The 25,082-nt window shown below is 33.3% G+C and overlaps 1 protein-coding gene across 2 annotated transcripts in view; it reads left to right on the top strand.

Annotated features, from left to right (window-relative positions):
• LOC117315082 (cytochrome P450 3A12-like) overlaps positions 1 to 24,822 on the top strand; it is a 95,262-nt gene extending 70,440 nt beyond the window's left edge. For both annotated transcript variants that reach the window (XM_033869222.1, XM_033869224.1), the window contains 11 exons: positions 7,922 to 7,974; positions 9,430 to 9,526; positions 9,703 to 9,822; positions 11,197 to 11,288; positions 11,674 to 11,825; positions 12,158 to 12,276; positions 12,973 to 13,236; positions 13,729 to 13,817; positions 14,390 to 14,527; positions 16,221 to 16,383; positions 16,669 to 24,822. In XM_033869222.1, coding sequence (XP_033725113.1) covers positions 7,922 to 7,974; positions 9,430 to 9,526; positions 9,703 to 9,822; positions 11,197 to 11,288; positions 11,674 to 11,825; positions 12,158 to 12,276; positions 12,973 to 13,236; positions 13,729 to 13,817; positions 14,390 to 14,527; positions 16,221 to 16,383; positions 16,669 to 16,773 — 1,392 coding nt within the window. In that variant the 3' untranslated portion in view covers positions 16,774 to 24,822. The remainder of the gene's footprint in view (positions 1 to 7,921; positions 7,975 to 9,429; positions 9,527 to 9,702; positions 9,823 to 11,196; positions 11,289 to 11,673; positions 11,826 to 12,157; positions 12,277 to 12,972; positions 13,237 to 13,728; positions 13,818 to 14,389; positions 14,528 to 16,220; positions 16,384 to 16,668) is intronic.
• The last annotated feature ends 260 nt before the right edge of the window (positions 24,823 to 25,082 follow it).

Here is a 25,082-nt window from a genome sequence, read left to right as displayed (position 1 = left end):
TTGAGATTCACATTGAGATCATTGAATGCTTCGGAAAAGTAAGCGTCTTCGTCCTCATCGACAATATACTGTAGGTCATATACTGTTATCTTACATCCTCCGAATGAGAAACATACCTTAACAAACAACGATTAAATGAAAGAGCACTGGTCAAGTCTAACTTATTACCGTACAAGGAAGCTTAATATCTTAAGGTAATATCCCAATGTGGACTATATAATACAATAAGAAGGAAATAAAACAAAACATATAACTGCTGGGATACGAACAAATCTGAATATTGTAATGTATACACAAAAGTACGTATGACTTTATTGAACGGCAGGAGAAATGAAATCGACTTATATTTACGCTTGATCCTGTAGTCACAGGGTAATAAAAGTATATAGGAAACGTCTCCTGTCCTGACATACAAATCCAGGTGACCTGAGTTAAGCCTGGACATGGTTACTACTGTCGAGGGTGGGGCTAAAAGTACAAATAACATTAGAACTCTTCTATAACGGTACATCGACACCTGTCTACAGGTGCGACCAGGTAAGAGCGTAGGATGGAGACCAGGTGTACTTTAGTGAGCTGACCTTTGCCTGCCCATGTATTGTAATGATACCACTACGAGTTTTCATGGCGGTTTATGGCCTAGGAAACACACATTTCCACTTATCTCTAAAAGTGCTATGCAAATTTTTACGATAATAATTTCTTGTTGGTTCAATCCATAAAAAACAAAAGCGACATTTTGAAATGCCAGTCGTCTGATGCGTACTTGAGCTTCATGTGTAAATGTGTTATTTTTATTACGAATTACGTGATAAAGCGCAAAATAATGCCACATTCTCAATAAAGCTTTGATTTATACTTCAACAAGAACACAATGTGTCGTAAGGAAGTTGAACTGTAAAATAAATATGCATATGCATGCATAAAAGTATAAACATACATTTTTTGCTTTGATACTTAATCTTATATAACATCTATCAATGTGTTTTGCGTTTTTACATCGAACATCTGCAATAGTAATATCTTTCCTTATTGCGAAATCGTTTACATTATATCAAAAAATATTTTCTTGTCCTGCACAGATGGTACTGGTAATAGGTAAGAGTTTGTATTTCCCTGAAGCTGTGGTTATGATATAGCAGAAAAAGAGTATTGATACATTATAATTTTAATAACATGATACTGAAAAATACCATTGAATTTCGATATCCATCAGATATGTAGAGTTTCGATATAAGTAAAACTGGTTTCAACATAAACGTATTTATAATTGTAGTATAGTGTAATGTTAATAATATGCTTGTCTTCGCTTAATGATTTATATGCAATAACTGTCATCAAACACACGTTGTTATAAAACTAGATAGACATATACTTAATATCTTGAAAAGCCTATAAAAGTTTACTACATTTCCATTCCTGAACAAACACAAACTGTCACTGACCCTCTTAAATCTGAATATCAGTAAACACACACTTATAAAAGTACATCGGGATTTATGGATACGATACCAGTAACCTGTGTGTACTTTTATCTTTAAATATTATTCAGAACGGTTTTCCGGATTGATAAAGTATTGTCGCTTTTCTTTTTAATTTGATGTTTCCGGTTCCTAATATGGTCTATCATGATCAAGCGTTTTGACGATGTAGTAATTTTATATGACTGGTCAGTAACCTGATGGAGATAGTGTCGACGCTTCCGGATATTCACAGATATATCTTGTTGATACAGAATTATTTTTCATCATTGACCAAATTAGTTGAACCATTTGTTTAGTCAGCCTTATTGACTATAATGTGACATATATCTAGATCTTTTATGATGCTTGTCCTTACCAAAACTAATTAGAAGTAACTAACTAAATTACGCAACATTCAACAGATACTATAAACAAACTTATTTTCGTGGCTACTTTATTCGCATTTTCATGTCAAGCGAACTTTTCGCGGATATTTACAGTAAAAAAGGCCTACTGTACCTGTAATTCGCGGCGATGAATTTTCGCGAATTTTAATCGCCTGCAAAATACGCGAAAATATATAACACGCGAAAATGCGCGAAAATAAATCACACGTGAAAATGATATTGTTTACAGTACTTTAACAATGTGACTCCATCAATGACTTATGCTTCATTCTCCTTTATGTCTCAAGCCATTACAGAAAAATTAACCAGCATGATTTCTCCGGTCTCTCATCACAAGGGACATCTCTCATTATGTTTCTCTTCAACGTATATGACACGCTCGTCACTACGTGTCCCAATCATGATGCCTCTAGTCACCACGTGTCCCCCAATATTGATGCCTCTGTCACCACATGTGGCACCCATAATGATGCCTCTAGTCTCCAATACCATACGGCACCTGTCATAGCATGTCCACTCATCACATATGTCGCCTCTTATAATGTAGGTCACACCTACCTAACAAGTTATGGCCGGCACTAAAGTCTCAAAGTTAATATTTTTGTCATTCGTCGAGGGTTTTTTAATCTTATTTCAAAGATAATCAATGTTAACGTCAATTTCATTTTTTATCAAATTAGTCAAACAAACTACGTGAAAGGCGTCAAATTATCGTTATATCGCTACATATCAGATTATATAAAGATTAGTTTTGGAACTCATTGAGATTAGTTTCTGAAATAAACGTTATTGTTAGAAATACTCATGAAATTGTATAATTGGTTTATTATGTGTTGTTAATACATAATTTACTGTCACAGAGTATGTTTGAATGGATATTGTTGACAAAAGTTATGATACATTTGTAAATTAGCCGTTCATATTCGGTATCGAATCTCTTCCGTCGTTCAAATGTACAATGCTATCGTGCCAATTATCAGTGCAGACATTCCAACAGGTACCCTGACACCAAAGTAGAAGCCGATATCTGTCATTATAAGATAATATGTAAAATATTATATACGATGAAATCAGGATCGGTGAATTTTTGTCAAGTGTGTCAAACAGCCAGCTTAATCTTGCAATGTAGATATTACAGTTGAATTATTTTCATCAAATTATTTCAAAATGAAACATGCCAATGTTTGGATACATTTTAATCAGCGTCAACTAACTGAAATACCTGTTTTATGTTTAATTGTTGAAAATAAAATGAAAATTTAGATTTGAATTTTTTTCGTTAAGCTGAATAAGTACTGCTTAACTTAAGCCATTATTGCTATGAGATAAGAATCTTCTGTACAATACGTGCTAATACGCCTGTCATCATTACGTATTATGCTATCTGTAATAATATCTGTATATCCGTATCACATACCTGTCATTCCATTGGTGACTAATTGAAAATACGCAAATATCGTGACTGGTTCCTTTCACCATATATATACTCTGATGTCAATTGACTTATAAGATAACTTACAATCTACAACATTGGTATTTTATAGAAAGTTAGAGACGATTCACATGCTATAGTTTCCGGATAATTTATATCTGATTCCAAACAGATAGGTTCTTCTCAGAGATACAATTTCATTCTTAAGAAACGACTTGACAATCTTATTTACGAGATTTGTGCGAGATTGTCATTGTCTTGTTATCAATATTATATACCTTACTAGGTAAAATACGATATATGTACACTGGTAATTCGAAAAGATAGTATACCCCACCAGCTTTACTGTAACAATGGAAAACACGCACAATTAATAATCGTCCTCGGTCGATATTTTTTTCTGTGGTTAATAAAACCCATGTATCGACCTGACGAAAGGTTATAATTGTATATTATTAAAATATTAGGCCGGATTCTGTTTCTGAATATACCACATGGTATATATACAAGGTTTCAAAATTAGCATTGCACTATTTTCATGAAGACAATTTAGTCATTACCAAACAGATAACGTAAGGTTTGATGATAAGCATTGTTTAAGATCCTACCAACAGTTATAGTCATTTAAGGACATCTTCAGAGTGTGTGTAGCGTATGTATTGGAGTTTGTCTCCTTGTGATAGCGCGAAACCGGTGTCGACTTTATAGTGCTATCTCACTGAATCATACTAACGAAGACACATTATGTATGAAAGTGTGTACAAGTGACGCATGAATAAAGTAAGTTACGATAAGAAGTGTACAGTAGATACAGTATATGTCGAATAATGAATATAAAACTACATCATACAGCTGTTTGGTCCTTCTAGGACTCGTCAGTGATGGTAATATAAAACTGCGTCACACAGCTGTTTGGTCCTTCTAGGACTCGTCAGTGATGGTAATATGAAACTGCGTCACACAGCTGTTTGGTCCTTCTAGGACTCGTAAGTGATGGTAATATAAAACTGCGTCATACAGCTGTTTGGTCCTTCTAGGACTTGTCAGTGATGGTAATATAAAACTGCGTCATACAGCTGTTTGGTCCTTCTAGGACTCGTCAGTGATGGTAATATAAAACTGCGTCATACAGCTGTTTGGTCCTTCTAGGACTCGTCAGTGATGGTAAAGACAAAAAGTGTGCCAATTCGTAAAGGTGTTGTTGGAAACGCAAAACCTAAACAAATGTCTAATATAAAGACTGCTATGAATTCACGTACCCTCCTTATGTATTTAACAAATTCCACAAGTAAATGATATACGTTTGTATAGGAACCCGGAAATTAGAACAAAGAATATAAACATGCTAACGAAGACAATGACTTTTCCTTGGTCTGATTGGGTAAGAGATAGTCACGTGCAGGTCGATATATAACAAACTTCATTTTCTACAACAACACGAATACCGATTTAATAACGAAACCATAGCCAACTCATAAGCAATAAATGAGACCAAATATGCATTTATACCTAGAAAGTACAAGGATAATCAGACCAGGTGCGCCGGAGGACAAAGCGCCTTCTGCTTCAACGACAAAATAAGTAATATAAAGACACTATGTATACTGATATATAAAAGAAAGAAAAAGCAGTAAGAAAACATTAAAAACAAAATACAAGTTTACTTGGAGACCTATTTACGATTTACATTCTTTTAACATTGTAAACACACCAGAGATGGTATTTAGACTATTTCGAATGTTTTGACAGAAGAGAGGAATATATATCAGTATGTCGTGCAGGTATATCCTTGTTATGGGTATTTTGTCAGGTGATTTGCTGTAACGAGTGCTGCATCCGGCCGGGTGTGCGTGTACCTGTGTCTGTGATGTAATATAAGAACGATGATTAGGAGAATGTATGGGGTGGTTTAGCCTCTTATAACCTACTTTTTTGTGTTATGCTGTCAGGTGTAGCCAAAAGTCAAAGATTTGTCAGCTTTATGCGAATTTATCGTAAGAAATATTCTCTCATTGCTTTTAACAATTAGTTCATGAACATAATGTTATTTTAATTTACAATTGAAAAAGAAGATATAATTATGTATCTAATGAGTTCATAAACTCGAGAGGTTCATCTTTTATCACATTAAATTTCGATATGATATTTGGAAGGATTTCTGGGTACTGATTTGAGAACATGACAAGCTAAGTTGACAATGCTTTTTTCACCTGCCTCTAGGCATCCCGGGTGTTGGCATGTTAAGAAGACATCATTTTACCCTGATTGTCTGTCAAATTACCCTTCTCTGTTTCGTCTGGCTACTTATCTAGTCATCTGAATACCGCAGTAAAAAGGACATTAACTTCTTCAGCTTTATCACACTTTTAATCCATTAAATATAATTCTTCTTTGTCAGCCTAATATATATTATAGATATTATGGAAAACATTGATTGAATACATCGATTTTATTCAACCGTGTGATTTTGTTTGTTTATCGCTTATTCCGAAGTGTTGTTTAAAGAAATGATGATAAATCTAACAAAATATTGTATTAGTGACCCCACTGTCTTGACAAGAGATACTTAGCATTTTTGTGATTGTTTACATGTTTTTGGTCACGTATAGCTATATATTAGTACAATGACTTTTAAAATATTACAGAAAATAAGATTTTACATCATTTTTCGTTTTTATGGGTGGGTTGCAGAAATATTGTTTGCTTTAATGTAAATACCTTAAAACGAAAGTGGAGAATCATATATCCATTTGTATCTTAAAAATCAACGTTAAAAACGCAATATGTAGTATCACCGAAAATAATAAATATTTGAAATGGGCTTGAATTTCAATAAAAAAATTATACTGGTCATTAGTTTCATTTGCTAGATTGTTTAATGTTAAAATGCATTGATATCATTTTAGAGTTAAGATATCAAAAATTCTAATCTTCTTATGTTATCGTGCTCAGAAGCAAATACATAAAACTTCAATTGATTTAATTACGGTAAAGTATTTTCATAAATTACATATGACTTAATATCAGTGAAACATGAAATCAAATAAACAGTAGTGTATTGAATTAATCTAAAAATAGAACAGTATAATTAACCAAATGCAGTTTAGCAAAATCTAGCCCAAATGATAAGTCATGAATTCAAACATATATGTGCCTTATCAGCCATGTTTTACATTTTGAGATATACATCATGTTATCGGCAGAACAACATAACCACACCCTCTTCATGGCTCGTGGGTTCGACCACGCCCTTTCTTCTGTCCGTGTTCGTTCGATCCTACGTCATTCATATCTATAGATCTTTTACACTGTTGGTGTGGACTATTTTTTTCTGGATAATTTGATGATAACTGAACTTGTGGTCATCGCCATGGGATACGGTGGAGTAGGAGCATGTAGCGATAATCAATTTAAATACCCTGTACGCATGCACTCAAAGGAATTCTTATCGACCGTGATATGTTATTAGACAACTTTGATATTGCTTTTATCATGAATCATGTTAATTATGTATAATACATGTGTTTTCACACAAAAAATAAATAAACATGTAGTTCTAATCATATACAAAAAAATATCGACTGTTTTTGCCTTTTACCGTGATATCATCACAATATTTCTGATGACGTCAGCATTGGGAATGATAGCATGTTTAGCATGTTTAACAGGGTTATTGTGTTGTATAATACAATATTATGAGACAAGTATCCGGTCATCTCTGGATAGTATTCATTCTTATGTTTCTAAACAAAATATTCATTCAGTTATTCAAATAATTTCAGATGATATATAAGATATTAGTAACATTCAATACACATTGAGAGTTACATATACAGTAGAGCTAAAATGAATTAAACTGCATCATGCAGCCGCCTTCACAATCTAATTAAAATCTAGATGGTCATTCTCACTACGTTACATGAACATCTAACAACATCCCATAAGGGGTCACGTCAGGGTGACCTTTTGAATAAGCCAATCAAATGACTACTTCCAGAATCTTGGAAGTGAATTTCATATGTCCGAATTAGCTTGACTAGAGTGCACAGCTTCTATAATCTATCAATTTGTTTCAAGTCATTTCGTCCCATAAAGCATATAGCTATATACTCTACCGAAATGGTTTGCTTCAGATGTATGTTGTGACGAAATGTTTTGCTTCGATGACATCGACAAAATGCCAATTCGCCCTGAAAGTGAAATACACACATCTCAGAGGTCATCAGAACGTGGCCCTTATGGGATGTTGTTAGATGTTCATGTAACGTAGTGAGAATGACCATCTAGGTTTTAATTAGATTGCCGCCTTCAAGGACGTGCTTGTGATATTAAGGGTCTATGGGATTATACAAAAGATATAACCACATTTCAAAACAAATCCAATAATATACTGTAGAGACAAATTGAATTATCTACAACATGTATCTGGTTCGTCAATTTGGGACTCTTCAGAGATGCTAAAAATGGCATCTCAAAAACGCAAAATAGACCGAATGCGAAAATGTGGTTAGTGAGGTTTAAATGTCCCATACCTGATCATAGGAGGTAATATTTAATTGTTTTAATAGCGCTAATATATCTGTCTTCTTTCTATGCATTGTTATTTCTATCTATTTCAGAACCCGTTGGAAGTCTTCAAAGAGTTCAGAAAGAAATATGGAAACATTTACGGGTAGGAGCATGTTTAAACGATATCAGATATCAGCCATTTATTTAATTCATTATTTATATATCTAATACTTTATCTTTTACATATTTATTCATTTGATTATTATTTTTTTTGAATTATGTGGGCCGTACATATATTGTGTACATATATATCAGCTACATAAATATAAACAATAATATACGCTGCCCCTATTAGGATAATATTCATTACTATAAGTGTATTCATTTCATATTGCATGTACATGAAACCAATCTTAAAACTATATATAAGACATGAAAACTTTGACAGTTTTAAAGTCCAACGGTCATTTTGCAGGGCCATTTTCAATTCACGATACAGCCAATAAAAACATTCCAGGGTAAATAGCACTAAGGGTATACGCATAAGTATTCCATGGGCGAATTCATTGGATGCCCTACTGATTATATGATAACATATTATTATATATTATATCAACATTCAACTTCCTATATATTTGCCTTGAAATACTTCCCCCTATCTCCATGTGACTTAAATGCTCTGCATATCTTGCCATAATGTCTATTAAAATATGTTATCTGAAAGAATCAGCTAAATTGATCGCCCTACCTCATGGTATAATTAATGCTTAAATGTTGGCATTGGTTAAATCATTGCATTAACACATATAAGTAACAGTAAGTACAGTGATATGGGTGTCCCGGTGGGAAGTCTCAGAGGAGTATATATGTTAATAGGTATTTTTTACCTTCAAAGAAAATCAATTAACTCGTGCCCAGCACTCACTCTTACGTTTATCGAAGAGCTGGTCCATAAGTCTTGGGAAACATTCAGCCAGGCGTTGAACATTTGTCTGTCTGTACGTGGTTACTCAACATATCGCTTAAGTGTTGTGCTGTAATGAAAGTGAAGTCTTACTCAAACAGATTTCTTTAATGTAATTTTATTTCACAAAAAGACAAGTAATTTGCAATCTTTCAGATATTGAAAAATACTCAGTGCAATGTAATTTAACTTGCCTTTTGAATAAATCAGCACTAACCTAAGCTTTTGCACGCATTAATGATCACATAAAGCCTCTCCAACATAGAGATATGCAACCCACATTGAAATGGGAAAACCGGGGATGGAACTTTTTTATGTATTGTTCATTAAAGATAATGTATATATACATGTATATCTTTATGAATTTATAAGTATATATCTCTATATATGTCTCTCTACATAAAAGTGGTTGGCAATAAAGTCACGAAGGGATATTGAAAAGAAAATTTGTTTTTTTGAGTTAAATCCGGGAGAAAGATTCAACTTTCATGAAAACATGTCCGTTTCTACAGGGGAAATACGTGTATACGTGTCCTATAAACACGCTTGATATTGTTTGGTTATCGCTCGATAAATTATGTAAATTTATGCAAATTGATTCTCTGTGTTGCCTAACTAACATATATGTCCACACTGACTGTTTGTTTTTTACAGGTTCTTTGAAGGTTTCCGACCTAGCATTGTGGTCAACGATCCCGAAATGACAAAGGAGATACTGGTCAAGCATTTCGACAAGTTCGACGTACGACCGGTAGGTATTTTTTTTATGCTAATGATGGGTCAGTACAGAACGGCTTGACCGCTAGGTCGAGAGACTCTAAACTGTATGGCATGTTTTGGGTTCAGACAACAGAAAAGCCGGTTATCTCCCTTGTATTAATAGCACGTAATTGCTATGTGTTTATGGAAATATGTTTCTAATTTCAGGTGTACAACCCGTTTACGTACTATCCTGATCACCTGAACCTTTTTACTACATCCGGGTCTTTATGGAAACATCAACGAGCCATTGTTGCTGCAGCCTTCAACAGAGCATCAATGGAGAAAGTAGGTGCATTTTTACAGGACTACCAGTATTACCTTTTAAAATCACAATTGAAGCATCTAGGAACACTACACTTCAATGGCGTTGAGTACCACACGGGATCCTACGTATAAATACCTACCTCAAAATTAAAGACGCAAAAATTGCAATCAGTATAATTTATGTAACAACGAGATAAAACTATTGAGAATATTTGTTGGATTTGTCAAGAAAGTAAGCAAAGGCAGCATTTAACACAATGGCTAGTAATAAAACATGTAAAACATATATACATCAACCTACAAACAATATGAAGAAGCAGAGAGAAAAAGAAGAATAAAATCTATTGTCCTAACCACAAAGGAATTATAGGTTACAATATAGTGTACATATATGGTAACAGGCAAAACAACTGTGAAACTGGATTTATCTTTAGTGTAATGGTATAACACTCACATGATGGTATGGAGATGATGATCCTATCTCGGGAACTTAGACAAACATAACAACATTATCACTGATCTCGGCGTACGTGTACTAAACATCATCGAGTTGGGTGTAAGAAATGTACCTGATTTATCCATTACATGATTGCACGAGGTTACTCAATTTAACTCCTGCCTACTTCAGCAACACATGAAATGAAATATAGGAGACACATAAAGTGACAAGAAATAGACTGGATGATCTTCCCTGTCAATACGCCTGTGATATGACATTTAAATTCAGCGAAATGTAACTTTGCCATCTTGGTCCCATACAAGTTTTACCTCCTTAAATTAGCTAAATGTGCTAATGAGTCCAATAATTAAACATGGTTTGCGTTTCGAAGACAAGAAAACGAATTTGACCGACGTCGTGGATTTTTACACTTCCGGTTTATTAGGTTCAATATATTCTAGTATTAATAAAATACTAGTTTTTGGATTATACCAGATGTCTTGGTAAACACGTATATCTTTCGTTTTATGCCATGTGGGTTTCATCATCTAATGTATTTAGTTTGTTTTGTAATTTTAAATGCAGATCTTGTTAACGACGTATTTCACCTGATTAGTTTTTGAGATGACCTTACTCTCAATATGTTAATAAGATAGAAGCCACAGGGTTGCATATACTTTTCCCTATTCTCTCAACCTATTTAATCATCTAAGGGCAGTGCCTGCTTGGTAGTTCCCGACTTACGGGCAATTTCAGTGCATATTTTACCGGGAAAAGTGGCCAGGGGTTAACAGAAAGATGGCGCCCTGAATACGATTTCGGGACTTATCATATCTACTGCATAAAAGGAAATTAAAATCTGTGATTTTATTTTCCTGATAGATTTTTTGCTGTATTTATGTAATTTATTGATCGATATAATTATATATATATATATATATAATACTATGTTACAGGCAGTTGAGAAGATCAAGGCCACCTCCGATATTTTCCTAGCAAAGCTTGCTAAGATGGTTGAGAGTAATCCAGATGGTTTCAATATCGCCTCGTAAGTTCTTAATGATATCAATCTGTTAGTATTTGAAATGTTTCTAATTTTATGAAAACATAAATGCTTTAAAAATGCAAGACAGTTCAATTGTTTTGAAACTAAACTATGTTTTGATTACAGACCGATTTATCCATATAAAACTTATAAGCTTAGCCCAATTAATGCTTAAATTTATCACTTTACCTCAAATATGACGGAATTGTTTGCAAATCTCAAAGCGACATGACATCTCGTAATCTGGTAATTAATTTTTCACGACCAATTTAGGCATACAACCTCGATACCCTATGTGGAAGGCAACTGGGATATCCATCACGCCTCGCTATCACCCCTTTTCCTCAATACCCCGATTTTTATTAGTTCTGCTTACTTTCCCCGATAGATTGCTGGACAGATTCACGTTGGACGCCTTCGCCTTGTCAGCATTCAACTATGAGGTAAATAGTATGGACAACTCCGATGCCACTCTTTACCAGTTTATGACGGAGACTCTGGATGCTGCATCTACAGAAAACCCCTTAACAGGAATTGCTAGTAAGGTTACTTATTACATAAGAAAGTAATTCCATGCCAATGAAGCAACTGACGATGTTTTGTCATTGAATTATTCATGCACGCAATTTAAATAACATCATTATGATAAGACACTAATATAATTACTTTAAAATCATACAAAGCAAATCTGATACAATCTCTAGGTATTTTTTATTAATACTTTTTAAATCAAGACCTTTTCATAATAATAATTTATGATTTAATCTAAAAATTCCTTTTATAAATAAAAATAATCTTTGGATTTAGAAACGTATTACAGAAATAAAGATATTCTCATCAATATATAACAGTTAGTTAAATTCTTCCCGCAGGAGTTTACGGAAGCCTGACCCCATTCCTGAAAATCTTTGACTACAAGCATAAGCGTGTCCATATGGCGCACGTAGAAAGGATGAGAAATCTTGTACAGAACACTAGACAGGAGATTGAGGTAACAAGTTTTCCTTTCTCTTCTTTTTCTCCTGCCTATATAGATGGAAACCACGGGGAAATGTTGTAAATGATATCACTATCAGATTTGAAAATATTCTCATTCCTTGTGTGGTATGGAGATAGATGTGTTCGAACCTTCGGGAAATACCTATTCTAACGCTGGAAGTCCCATCCCACTCCATCCCCACCCTAGTGCACATTTGGAAGGGGTGACATTACTCGGTTTTACCTATATTTATATGCGATGATGTAGAAGAAGTTTGCCATATAGAAACACGTAGAGGTAATCTTGTATTTTTCGAGGATCACGATGCAAGTCTTCATGTTTGTCCGTGTTTACCCTCATTTAATGATTTTGAATTACAATTACTGTTTTCTAATGTCAATATGCTATATTGTTCTAATGAAAAATGCCATTTACTGATGACATAGCTGGTGCCATGTAAAAGGATGAAACAGCAGTATAGTGCGGTTTTGTTCCTGACTACTACTGCTAAATTTATATTTAAATCAAATTGTTTATTTTATATGACTTGTCAGGGTGTCACGTCTCAGTGTGTAGGTAAGTGTTTCAGTGTGACAGCACTATAAAAGTGTCCACCACCCACAGAAATTCTTTTCAAAAGAAACAATTAGGCAAAATAATTACTTTTATCTGTGTGGTTATTTAACAATATTTTATTTTCATTTCTAGATGCAGGAAAAGAGTTCGGTGAAAATGAATGACAACCTCATCAACCACATTATCAATGGCACAATCAGGAGTCGCGATGAGGAGGGCAAATTGGCTCGTCGGTCACTCGATGACGAGGAGATCATTGCACATCTGCATTCACTGGTTGGTGGAGGAAGCGGGACTCTTAATGCCTCTCTCGAATTCATAGTGCATTGTCTCGCTATGAACCAGCCAGAACAACAGAAAGCATTTGACGAAGTTTTCGGGCAATGCGGACTCAATGTAAGTAAAGTCCGTAAAAGGCAACTAGTTTCCTAAGCAACAGAAAGATGTCCATGTCTTTTTCGAAAATATTCAATGAATAATCAACATTAGACAAGCCGTGATTTTAGTCTAATTTTACTATCATATACAGACAGAAAAATCTGTAGTCATACATACACGAATGTGATACAGGCCTATATCTACTCTTCTCGGGACATAATGGCACACGCAATTTTTTGCGCATGACTGAATTTCAATAGGCAAGCGCAATAATCAGCTCGCGGACCTAAATTACCTGTCGTAGAGAATAAAGTACAGAAACTATATTAGCGCGTTCACAATTTAGCGGAGTGCTATTATAATACGAAAACTGCTCTCTACAGGCGTAAAACATGTTTTAAAACATTTCCATTAAATTCCATCTATGTATTTAAGTTTATTGCTGTGCAAGCCTAAGAAATATGTCGCGTGTTATTTTTAATTACTTACCCGTTTTTTTTTCTCTTCTAGGAACATCCAACCGCAGCGGCCCTGAAAAGCATGGAGTATTTGGAGATGGTGATGAACGAAGCCCTTCGTCTCTACCCATGCGCACCGGGGTAAGCACAATAACATTGCATTTTCATGAAAGCTAGTAGTATGTAGAACTTAAATATTTAGGGGTAAACAAAATATGATAATAAAAACTAATTTTCTTACATGAAATATAAAATTTCTACATTGAAATTAAAAATTTCAATAAACGCATAATCTGACAATAGTGTCCTCATTTTCCCCTTGAAAACCGGTGTGTTTGAATTCCTTAAAATAGACAGTTAGCTAGAAATTGGCAAGTGTTACAGTTTCACAAAATGTTGTCAAATGTAGCTTTACCAAAAATGATTACATCGGGATTTTTGAATTATTATTATACTGGTATTAGCCAAACACCATTATAACAACTGGGCCTGATCTGTTCGCCTTTTAATGCCATATTACAAAAATAAATGTCATATATAGCGCATAGCCAGTGATTTTGTTAAATAAGATTTGTTTTCTAGGCAAACGTTCAATCATTTGTAGATATATATATAGTTTTATCAATAAAATGTATGCAGTTTACGTCAAACATGCTAATTTGAATATCATTATTACAGTTCAAATAATAGTATGTTACAAATTCGTCTTTCAGAACTGCGCGGATGTGTACAAAGGACTGTACGATCAATGGCGTAAAATTCAAAGAGGGGATGATGATTCGAGTAATGGCCTACACACTCTATGAGGACGAGGAGTGTTTCCCTCAGCCACACAAGTTCATTCCTGAAAGGTGAGCTTTTAGTCTACATTACACATACGTTAAAAATAGCGAGTCTTGTTTCATTGACAAATTGCCTTTATCACTATGATATATACTCTAGTATACTTATATATTAGACGAGGGTAAAAATAGCGACCACGTGCATCGTTGACAAACTATATGTATGAATACAGGCAGGATTGATGGTTTATTGGAGAACTACGTTGAGGAAGTCATTTTGGATATTGTATCCATCATATCCAGAACCTTTAGGCCTATCCTTTGTTAAAAAGCAAGTCGTTTATCATGGACATATTACCAATCCCCTAACACGTTGATAAACAATGAAAAAACCGCGTGCTACCTTCACGAAGCTGTTTTACTGATAATGTAATCAGTTAATCCTAGATGGTTAACATTTAGCTCCGTGTTCCTTTTAAATTCACGTTCCTACGTTTAATAAATTCACTGTAAAAAACATGCATAACATGTGGGTTTGAATTCATTAGATAGCAACGGCGACTTAGACAATATACCGTGATCATTCCTGTTCTCCCTAAAAGGATTATGCAATCAGTACTGAATTACTTATTTTCAATCTAATAAAATTCTACGTAAGAACTGAAAACGTGAAGGAAATAAAATCGTAAGCACTGAATCACCCCGCTAACACTCAATATTTTTATTGTCTGCAAACCTCTGTCATATTAATCGCCTATAAATGACAAAGGAAGGATGTTCAGTCATTTGTTAGATATAATTCAGGTAATCGCTAACAAATTGGCATAAAAGAACGAGTTAAATATCTATAGTTCCACGTGCTATGTTCCTATGAAACAGTGGTCGTAATTTAACCAATTTTCGTTAAGATTTGTTTGAAGTCAATTTACAAGTAGGTGATGAAAGACCATCCACATTAACTACATTTAGCATTACAATCGAGAAAAGTACAGAGCTCTTGTAAAATGAACGCTATCATTTCGTCTGTATGTGGCAAGCCTTCTTTCTTTATCAAAGTCTTGACGCTATATGTTCGTGAATTCATCAGATGTGGTAACGTTCGTTATCAGGGCCAATTCCGTCCACTTTATTGCCCTATCTTCAGGAACCGCTAAAAGCAGGTCGAGTTTCGTTCTTTCGGTTTGAAAAATTAACACATGTACTGTTGGGTCATTACATAAAGTGCAGAACGTATTGTAGTTCTATTTATATATTATCTTTTAAATTAGTAAGAGTGCATTTATACTTCCTCTGCTCGTCTGTAAACGGTTTATCTTGTGTGGACTACATATGCTTGCCTCGTTTCTTATTTTGAACGTGTTTACTTGTTGATTGTGTTGGCAACCTGATTTTTGATACTTCCGTTGTTTCTGTTGACTTTTGATTGTTTTTTTCCGTGGGCTATATTAATTGTTTCGACTTCATAATACAGCTTTAAGCATTAACATGTCATTAACATTTAATTAACACGCTTAATATGTACATGTCAACAATATTTAATCAGTATATCATTAACATGTTTCGAACATCATTAACATTACATCAACATTTCTTTCATGTGTCATAACCATGTCATTTACATAATATTAACATGTCATTAACATGCAACTAACATATCTTTAACAGAACATTTATATGTTAACATGTCATTAACATATGATTAACATGTCATTAACATAATATTAAATAATTATTTACAAGTCAGTATCTATCTACTCCGTAGATTCAGCACGGCTGCAAGGAGGGAGAGGCACCCATACATGTTCATTCCCTTCGGTCAGGGGCCACGAATCTGCGTGGGCATGAAGTTCGGCATTATGCTCGTCAAATTAGCTATGGTGAAAATACTGCAGAAATACGTCATCGTACCCTGTAGTAAAACACAGGTAAATAATTGCAATTTTCATATTTAACGTAAAAACGGCAGCAACAAATTATATCTTTTAATTATTTCGGTAGCAAACTTTTTACGCATTTCACACGGTTTAATCAAATTGACAAATGCATTAAAAAGATACTGATTTTGACTTGTTTTCTCGAATCTCTCCTGACTTCAATTCTGATTTTGACCTATTCCATCGGATCTCCTTTTACTTCAATACTGACTTTGACCTATTTACTCGGATCTCCTTGATATTTCTAACAGCTCTTTTTTTGTTTTTGTTTTACAGGACCCTCTGCCCTCTGTTCTTAGACCGATGCTGGCGCCACGAAATGGTGTGTTTATCAAACTTTTGCCACGCCGGACGGGGCCGCCTGTTATATCACAGGGTTAAATCAGACCGGAAATGACGTCAATACATGTACTGATGTTCTTGACGCTCTGAAACCCCGTGACAGGCCCAGTCACGTGCGCTCCGATAGCGGACCGACAGAGGACGGACTGTCCGTCCGGCCAATGTAGGGAACATATTATAGGCACAACCTGCTTATAGATATGTCCTATAGCCGCCTAGTAATGGCAGAATAATACTGGGATATAGTTTTCAACATAAATGTTTAATTGTATTGAGCATCCTAATCATTTATTCCAAAGTTATTATCAGCTATAATGTATTCTGTATCTACCGAAATGAATGAAACTGTGATTTAAGTTAAGGAGGTATGCGATACTTCAACGAGGCTATATGGACGACAAAAAAGGCAACAGACGTCATCGCGATATACCTACGCGCCACAAAAAGCGGATGATGGCCACCGTCACGGTAATATCCTGATGACGGAGCTGTACGTTATAAAATCCCCTGCTGCCTTTGAAGAACGAAAGAACTATTCATGTTAAAAGTGTACTCGTTGAACATTGCAAGAACGACATGTGTTATTAACACTGTGTGCTTAATTACAACCAGACACGGATTATAAGAGAACGAAGTGAGTATTGTTTTGTCATAGTGGTCAATGTAAGTGACCACTGATGTCCGGACGTTGTATTTGTCCAGTTCGGCGTTTAATGATTAAGCGTCACGTGATGTGATTGTTATGATTGTCTTACAATCAGCATTTTTGTTCTGATCTACCGAATCATTTTTACATTAACATATCCCTATATACGTGTGTTACTGTGACGTCATATGCCTTCCGGTACGTCTGTAATAAGACAGGTTAAGGAAATATAAATAGCTCTTTACGTTATCGTACTTGGCCCAGTGTTCAAAAGGTGATTAGGGTAATCACAGTTTAAAAATTATTTTGGAATCCCGATAAAATCATTTTCGGTAAAAATAACAAAATTTTATGAGACTATTACAGAGCTCAGTCTCTGCCTACCTGCCTATTTTAAGGAATATACATACACAGGTATTGAAGTAAAGGTGAAATGACATTTTCGCTTAACAAGTGATTAAGCTAATTACCTTTTGAATAACTGGGCTCTGGAAGATCTTAGCATATCAAAACATTGCCCTGTGCTGTGAGGTTACGATATGTAAGAAATGTTACTGAAATCACTTTCTTTTTGCGTGAATCTTATTCACAATTTTTCTGTAAATTTTCTTCGAAAACAAACTCTCGCGATAAGACATACCGTTCGAGTATTTTTTTTCTTTTTAAATACCCATTTGGAAAATATTCACAAGAGAATTTATTCACCAACGAAAAATAGTGTGGGTAAACGCGAATATAAGATCCGCCAAGAAAAAGTGATTTATTGTAAAACAAGAGCTTGATTGTCGAATAGCAATCCTACCTGGAGAATTGTTAATTTTGATATAAATCATATGCAGATGAATTGTTTTACAGACCATTCGTGAACAATGTTAATATATTATTATGTATATATATGTATATATATATATATTAAAACGACAAATCGATAAAGATAAATAAAATTAACGCACTATTCAGCATAACCGAATCAAAATCAATGTGTAGACCTAGCACATATTTTTTTTAATTTGTGAAATATTTTCAGATAATTTGTAAACGTGTCGAGGAAAAATCTTCACTTGCGAAAATCTTTCAGTTACAATAGACAACAACAAGGTTTATTTTTTAAATCAGTGTCGTTATACAGTGAAACATCGTTATCTCGAAGTCAATCCGGTTTTTTTAAAACTTATATCCAGAGTATTCGAAGTAACCGAGTTTATACATTTTATATGATTTTAACTGGCAGAATTGATTTTTTATTTCGAAATAAGCAGGGTCTTTGAGTTATCAGAGTTCAAGATAATGAGGTTTGACTGTATTTCTAACAATAGATGATCCATATGGAACTGCTATAAATCAATGGAGCATTTTTAAAGTTAAAAGAAACAATGACAAAATAATGTTGTATATAAAACGCGTTGCCATTGTTGGCTTCAGTGAATCCATGGCGATTTATCTTTTGTCAAAATCAAATTATTGTATGTATTGTTGGTATATAATGTCCTATTGTTTCTTACCCCAGTTGATGATATGATCTACCGAATTTCAAAGAAATGTGATTGACGGGTACCTGTTCCTTATTATCATTTTTACTTTTCCAAGCGGCAAATAAATCTATATCAGACTCCATGAAGACGGGTCTCGTTATTATAAATTCGAAGCTTCTGAATTAAACAAAGCAAGAAATGCAGGGATACTTTTTATATGTAATTGTTACCTAGGTTTGATATGATGAAAACTCATATTTCAGGCAGGTACAATATTTATATATGTATATATATAAATTTTTTTAAATTAAAACAGTAGTTTGATTTATATGACTTCTGAAACGACACATAAAATACTTTGATATATAAATATGTGTTTTGTATCTGTTCGTCGAGTTCTCAAAGTAATTGAATTTAAAGTAAGTCCGAATTGCCAAATAAGAAAGGAAATAGATGTTGTTATTTTTCTCTAAAATACTGTTTAGTTGGTAATATTTGCGGGGATAAAGTTTTCTATATTCGCGGTTACTAAATATAGCGCAAAAATAAACACCCGACGAATATTATCATATATACCAGAAGATATATAGACGTGTTTACCGCAATATATCTACATTTGTAAGAAACTGAATTCCCGCAAACTCGATCCGATTGGAACAACTGCGAAATTTAAGTCCCGTGAAGTTTGCCAACCTCACAGTAAGTTTCAGGATATAAGGAACATGTGCCCTTAAGGTGAGAGCCTTAGATATAATATTTACTAGCCTTAACTATTTTCTCTACCAGTATTGTACTCCGACTACCGAATAATAATGCTTTATGTCCATTGTTTTTTAACATTTATTAACGTGTTTAATATTATAATATTATACTAATGTATTGATAACAAATTGTGTAGACCGAATACCATGTAATCCGTCAACTTGTATACACCGGACATTCAGATATGTCAGTATTTGATCATTGGATCCGATTTTATCGGGAAGTATGTAGTGATTTCTCAACACTTCGAAGTGTTGTCATAGTGATGTTTGGTTTAACCATAGTGTACTATATACTAGTAAGTATTCGAATGCCATTTGGTAATATATGTTATAGCCTGTTTCTATAAAGTAGAAGTGTGAATAATATGACCGAATAATATATATTATGATCTGTTTCTATATAGTAGGTGTATACGTCTAATGTAATCGTAAAATGTATGGTATACTCTGTTTCTTATAAGTAATAATATGTATTGTGTAATCATATATCAAATGTTATGATCTGTTTCTATTAAGTAGTAATGTATATTGGTGAGGGTAATAATAGTCCTATTTAATCAGAGATGTTGCACATGTTTCCCGTGTCCCTGTCTGATCCTATTTCTATCTTTGTCATCTGCAGAAAATTCTCTCTTCAATATTGTTTGCTGCCGTTCGTTTGTCTTGCTTGCATTCTTCATATTCTATATGTATTTCAATGACCATCCTTTTGACTACCATGGGTTTCTGATACCCTGCTTTCGTAACGTTAATCAGTCTTGAAAACCTTTTATGTAAATCTGATGTTTGATTTTTATTTTTAATTATTCTATTATTTCAATTTCACCAATAATTTCTGCGAATTTGACGTGCTTATAAGCAAGACATGTGGAGGTAAGGACGTTGACCATTCCGATTGAAGGATATTTATATTATAGCAAATTATCTGTTAATTCAGTACCAGGAAAAATACTCTATCTTTTAACCTTCGCCATGTCTGCCCAAACAGAGGAGAGCGAATGACGCAATATAGCTAACGTTACACAACTCTCTACTGTAAACTTCTCATGAAAGGTCAGAGCGAATTTTAAACAATTGGAAAACATACATGATTTGTCATAGGGCGAAATGTACAGTAGTTCTTTTTTAACAATCAGCTGCTTACCATAGCTGTGAAACATTTACACATTTTTTCCCATAGGTTTATTAAATATTTATCTTATTTTACAAAGACACAGGACTGTTGGTGATTCTGTACCCCAGTCTGTTGACGTGTGTTTTTTTTTTTTTTTTTATCTTTTCTTTCTTTTTTTCCTGACAGACATTAGTGATTGTCGTTACATCTAAAACCATCACTGCCTTTATGAGTTAACATCAAATTAAAGCGGAATAGTTTCCCGCATTCAATTACATGTAGAAACCAGCATGAACCGTTCAAATTCCCCATGAAAAATATCCATTCCAATGTATTAAATATCTAACTAGTTATTGCATTTTAGATCATTTGGAATTTTTCGTAATTTTTGTTTCAATATTGAGCGAATTCAAGATTTTTGTTGGAGTTCATTGCAGGAAATAATGTCTCCAATACATATCTCACGATTAATTATTTCCTGCCATTTACCGGAAACAGAAATGTAATTTGATGTTAAGTAGAATATTTCGGTACGTATAAACATTGTATACCAATGTTGCTAATCACTTCCGTAGTTCTCTTTTCTCACTGGTGCAATAATAACTGATTAATTTATATAATATTTATATACGTATATAATGTATACATACCTATGTTACATGTGTTTGTCATTTTACCCTATGTTTATATCTAAATACTTTATTGTTATGAAATTTCGTGAAAAATTTAATTAGGATATTTATTTAGTTTCCCCAAAAAGTTAGAGAAGTAAATAATTGTTATTTGTTAACAAAAGGTGTTCGGTCACATTCTCATTCGAACGAAAATGTACACATTTCCTTTTTTATATTCCTTACAAGTCGAAAATAGTGTCTAAACAGTTTAATGTTATGTGAAATATAAACATGTGACACTCCTGAATTTTCAGGAATATTTTGGAATTTTCCTTTTTTCCTTTTTGGTTGAAGTATTTTCATATTAACATGCTAAATATGCTATTTAGGTTAAATAGTCTGCTAACCTTTTATTTGCATACATATACGACAATTATATATAACATTATAAGCTTTGTAGAAACCTTACTTACCAATGTTTTATACATGCACGTGACGTGTACGTGACCTATGTTGATAAAAATACGTCTTTATGTGAATATGACATTAAAACAACAATGAACCAAACAACAATCAATTGCGTCACATTTATTTAAAACAGAAATAACCGTCGTTCTAAAGTTGTTGATTAGCGCTAATTTACGCTAAGTGATTTCGAATAATATCATTTATTTTATAATATGATACCCTAAACTCATAGACATTATTGATACCCCTTTTAAATCTAAATAAATACAATTATTTTCTAAACATAATTTAAGGAATAATTGAAGATATTTATATAAAGTTAGAAACGTTTTAAAGAAAGAAAAGAAAAAACCTTATTCAAATTTCAATTCTAGAATTTTTTTATTTCAATTTTATCAGAAATGAAGATTTTAATCATTTTTTGGGGAAATAGTTGAATTCAAATAGGTATATTTTTATTCCGTTGATTCACAATTTTATCAGTGTAAGTCACGTAGAATATGCATTCCCGTTAAACATTATGTTTGTTGATGGATTCTTTGTCTTAACAATGACTTGCGATCATTAAATGGTGTGTCCACTCTTTGGCCTAGCGATGTCAATCAGTCCATTAATAATAATATTGTTTGTTTGTCTGTGCAGTTATAGAGCACAAAACGACAAAGATCAAACTGATCTTTTACAGAAACCAAACGCCATATTAATATTTAATACATTTGGAGTGGTTAAAGTTATCACAAACGAAAATAACAAAAAAACAAAAGAGATAAATATTAGCTTTGACCAAAAAAAAAATCAATTAAAAAATTGTGAAAAAGCACAGTTGGATAAAATCTTGTTTAAATTACTGGAAAATAAATTAATAATATATTTTCTCTATATGTATATTTATTGTTGTTATCATTATTATATACATATATGTATTTAGTGATTCGAGGCCACAAAATAGAAAAACTAAAACTTACTCCATTTTATGAGAATAACGATTGATATCGATAGACTATCAAGACAGGACAATCTAATTTAACAGTACCTTGGTACTGGAATGACGTTTTCCCCTTTCTTTGTCAAAACATTTTAATTCGAGCCATTTAATTACTTATAGCTTTATTATGGTTTATATACCCCAACCTATAATTACAAACGGGCCCAAAGTCAGCCATTTTGTAGTCTACCCCTTCATAACTTCTTAATAACAAATAATATAGCTTGGTTATACACAATGTTACAAAGTTTGAGTATCCTGTATTTTTCATCTGTATAATTATTTGAATCCGCTAATATCTAAATGTTTACATGAATGTTAGATAAAAAATATGATGATTACAAGCCCTTCTTTAATAGAATATTTTGCTTAGTATTCCCCATTCATTTCAACACACAAGACTCGTCGACGAAAAATCAAAACGTATAATCCACACAGTCAATTCATTCAACTTACTTTCTTAAAACCTGAATGGAGCTGCCTTTCCCTCGTACCATATATTTTATTTTGAACTCTGCACCCTTGAGCTATTGGAATGTTTTAATGGAAATAACGCGTACTCATACCCCGGTTGCGTGTTACATTTTCTTTCTTTCTTTTTTTTCAAATCACGTTATGACGAAACACTTTTGATGAACAATGGCAAACTTCTCATAAAAGGTAGAAGTGGCACTTGAAACTGATTTTAGGCCTCGTAAATAACATTGAAAGTAAAATTTTCGCATATATATGTGGTAAAGTTCACAGAGGTATATCCGTCCATTTTCAAATGATGGTTTGAGCACAAATTATAATGTTTTATGGATACTAGCCGGGTAAACTTTACATTGACGTGGCGTTTGTGCCACTATTTTAGGCCAGTTCGAGCTCTGTGTTGTCTGCCTTTTAAAATAAATATTTTTTCCTATATCCAAAAAAGTGAAAAGTCATACAATATATTAAAGGGAAACCTTTAATCGGTCAATCATCAACAAAAACATTTGAGAATTGTTAAACTGTTAATGTGGTTAAAAGTTTTATATAATGTGTGACACTTACCACCAGAAACATCATAAGGGATGTCAACAGGGCAACAACAGAATTTTAGGATGTATTTGCCCAATACATATATCGATTTGTACAATATAAGACTGCAAACGTACACAAATATAAGCATTTAATTTATCAGAAACAGAAAAACGCAATAATTGAATTTTTTCATTGACTGTGTTTATAGGATTAATTAGAATAACACCTCTGGAAGTATTAATATTTTTGCAAACATGTCAGTAATGATATTTTAATCAAACTATGTACAAATCAGAATTATATCAATTTTTGTCCGAATTATTTCAATATATTCATATCTAAAATTGTCAACTATTTTAATCTTCTAAAATAATTTAAAATATATGTTGAATATTCAAGTTTATAAAATATATGTGTATAAAATCTAAGTTCGGATATATTTTATGTCATCCAATTTGCACCTTGTATTCATTAAAATTTGTAATTAAAACAACATATCTTATTGATCGCCTGAAAATAATCCTATTTACGGATAAGTTTGCTGTTTCATGATAAGTTTATTGTAAGTCTTAATTCAACAGCAATAATACTGTTACACGGAATATGTAAGAAATGTAATGTATGTTTAAATGTCAATACTAATGAAACTTTGGATTGAATATTTCTTTATTTTCTGCCGTAGTTCAAAGAATGTTTTTATTCACAATCTGACTTTATAAGATTTTTTTTCTTTTGTTAGTAATGTCTAAACTTAAATAAAAATATATTTTTGTATTACAGTAACAGCATCATAGTATTTGTCAGTATTTGCTAATTCTTGTTGAATCTTTTTTCTGACTGGCAAATCAATTTCATTTTATGCTGAAATTGTTTGATATTTTAATGATAATGTAAATAAACGGTTCGAATAATTTGTTTGTGTACATGATGAAAGTAAAACTGATGAACAAAATGTCATTGTCAACTTCTATGTTTGGAACTCTCCAACCATATATAAATAAAATTGTAATGAACGTGTGTATGTGTTATAGTTATGTTTACAACGTTTCATCATTAAGATGATGCAGCAAAGCACATTTGAAGAGACGATGTGGCTGGATAAAGAAGCTCCATGTATTCATTTATATAAATGTGACTGTTTTGGTTTATTTTGTTTAACGTCCTATTAGCAGTCAGGGTCATTTAAGGACGTGCCAGGTTTGGAGGTGGAGGAAAGCCGGAGCACCCGGAGAAAAAACACCGGCCTACGGTCAGTACCTGGCAACTGCCCCACGTCG

This window comes from Pecten maximus, chromosome 17 (assembly GCF_902652985.1).
Source record: "Pecten maximus chromosome 17, xPecMax1.1, whole genome shotgun sequence".
Classification (NCBI taxonomy): domain Eukaryota; kingdom Metazoa; phylum Mollusca; class Bivalvia; order Pectinida; family Pectinidae; genus Pecten; species Pecten maximus.
This window is presented reverse-complemented; position numbering and strand designations above follow the sequence as displayed.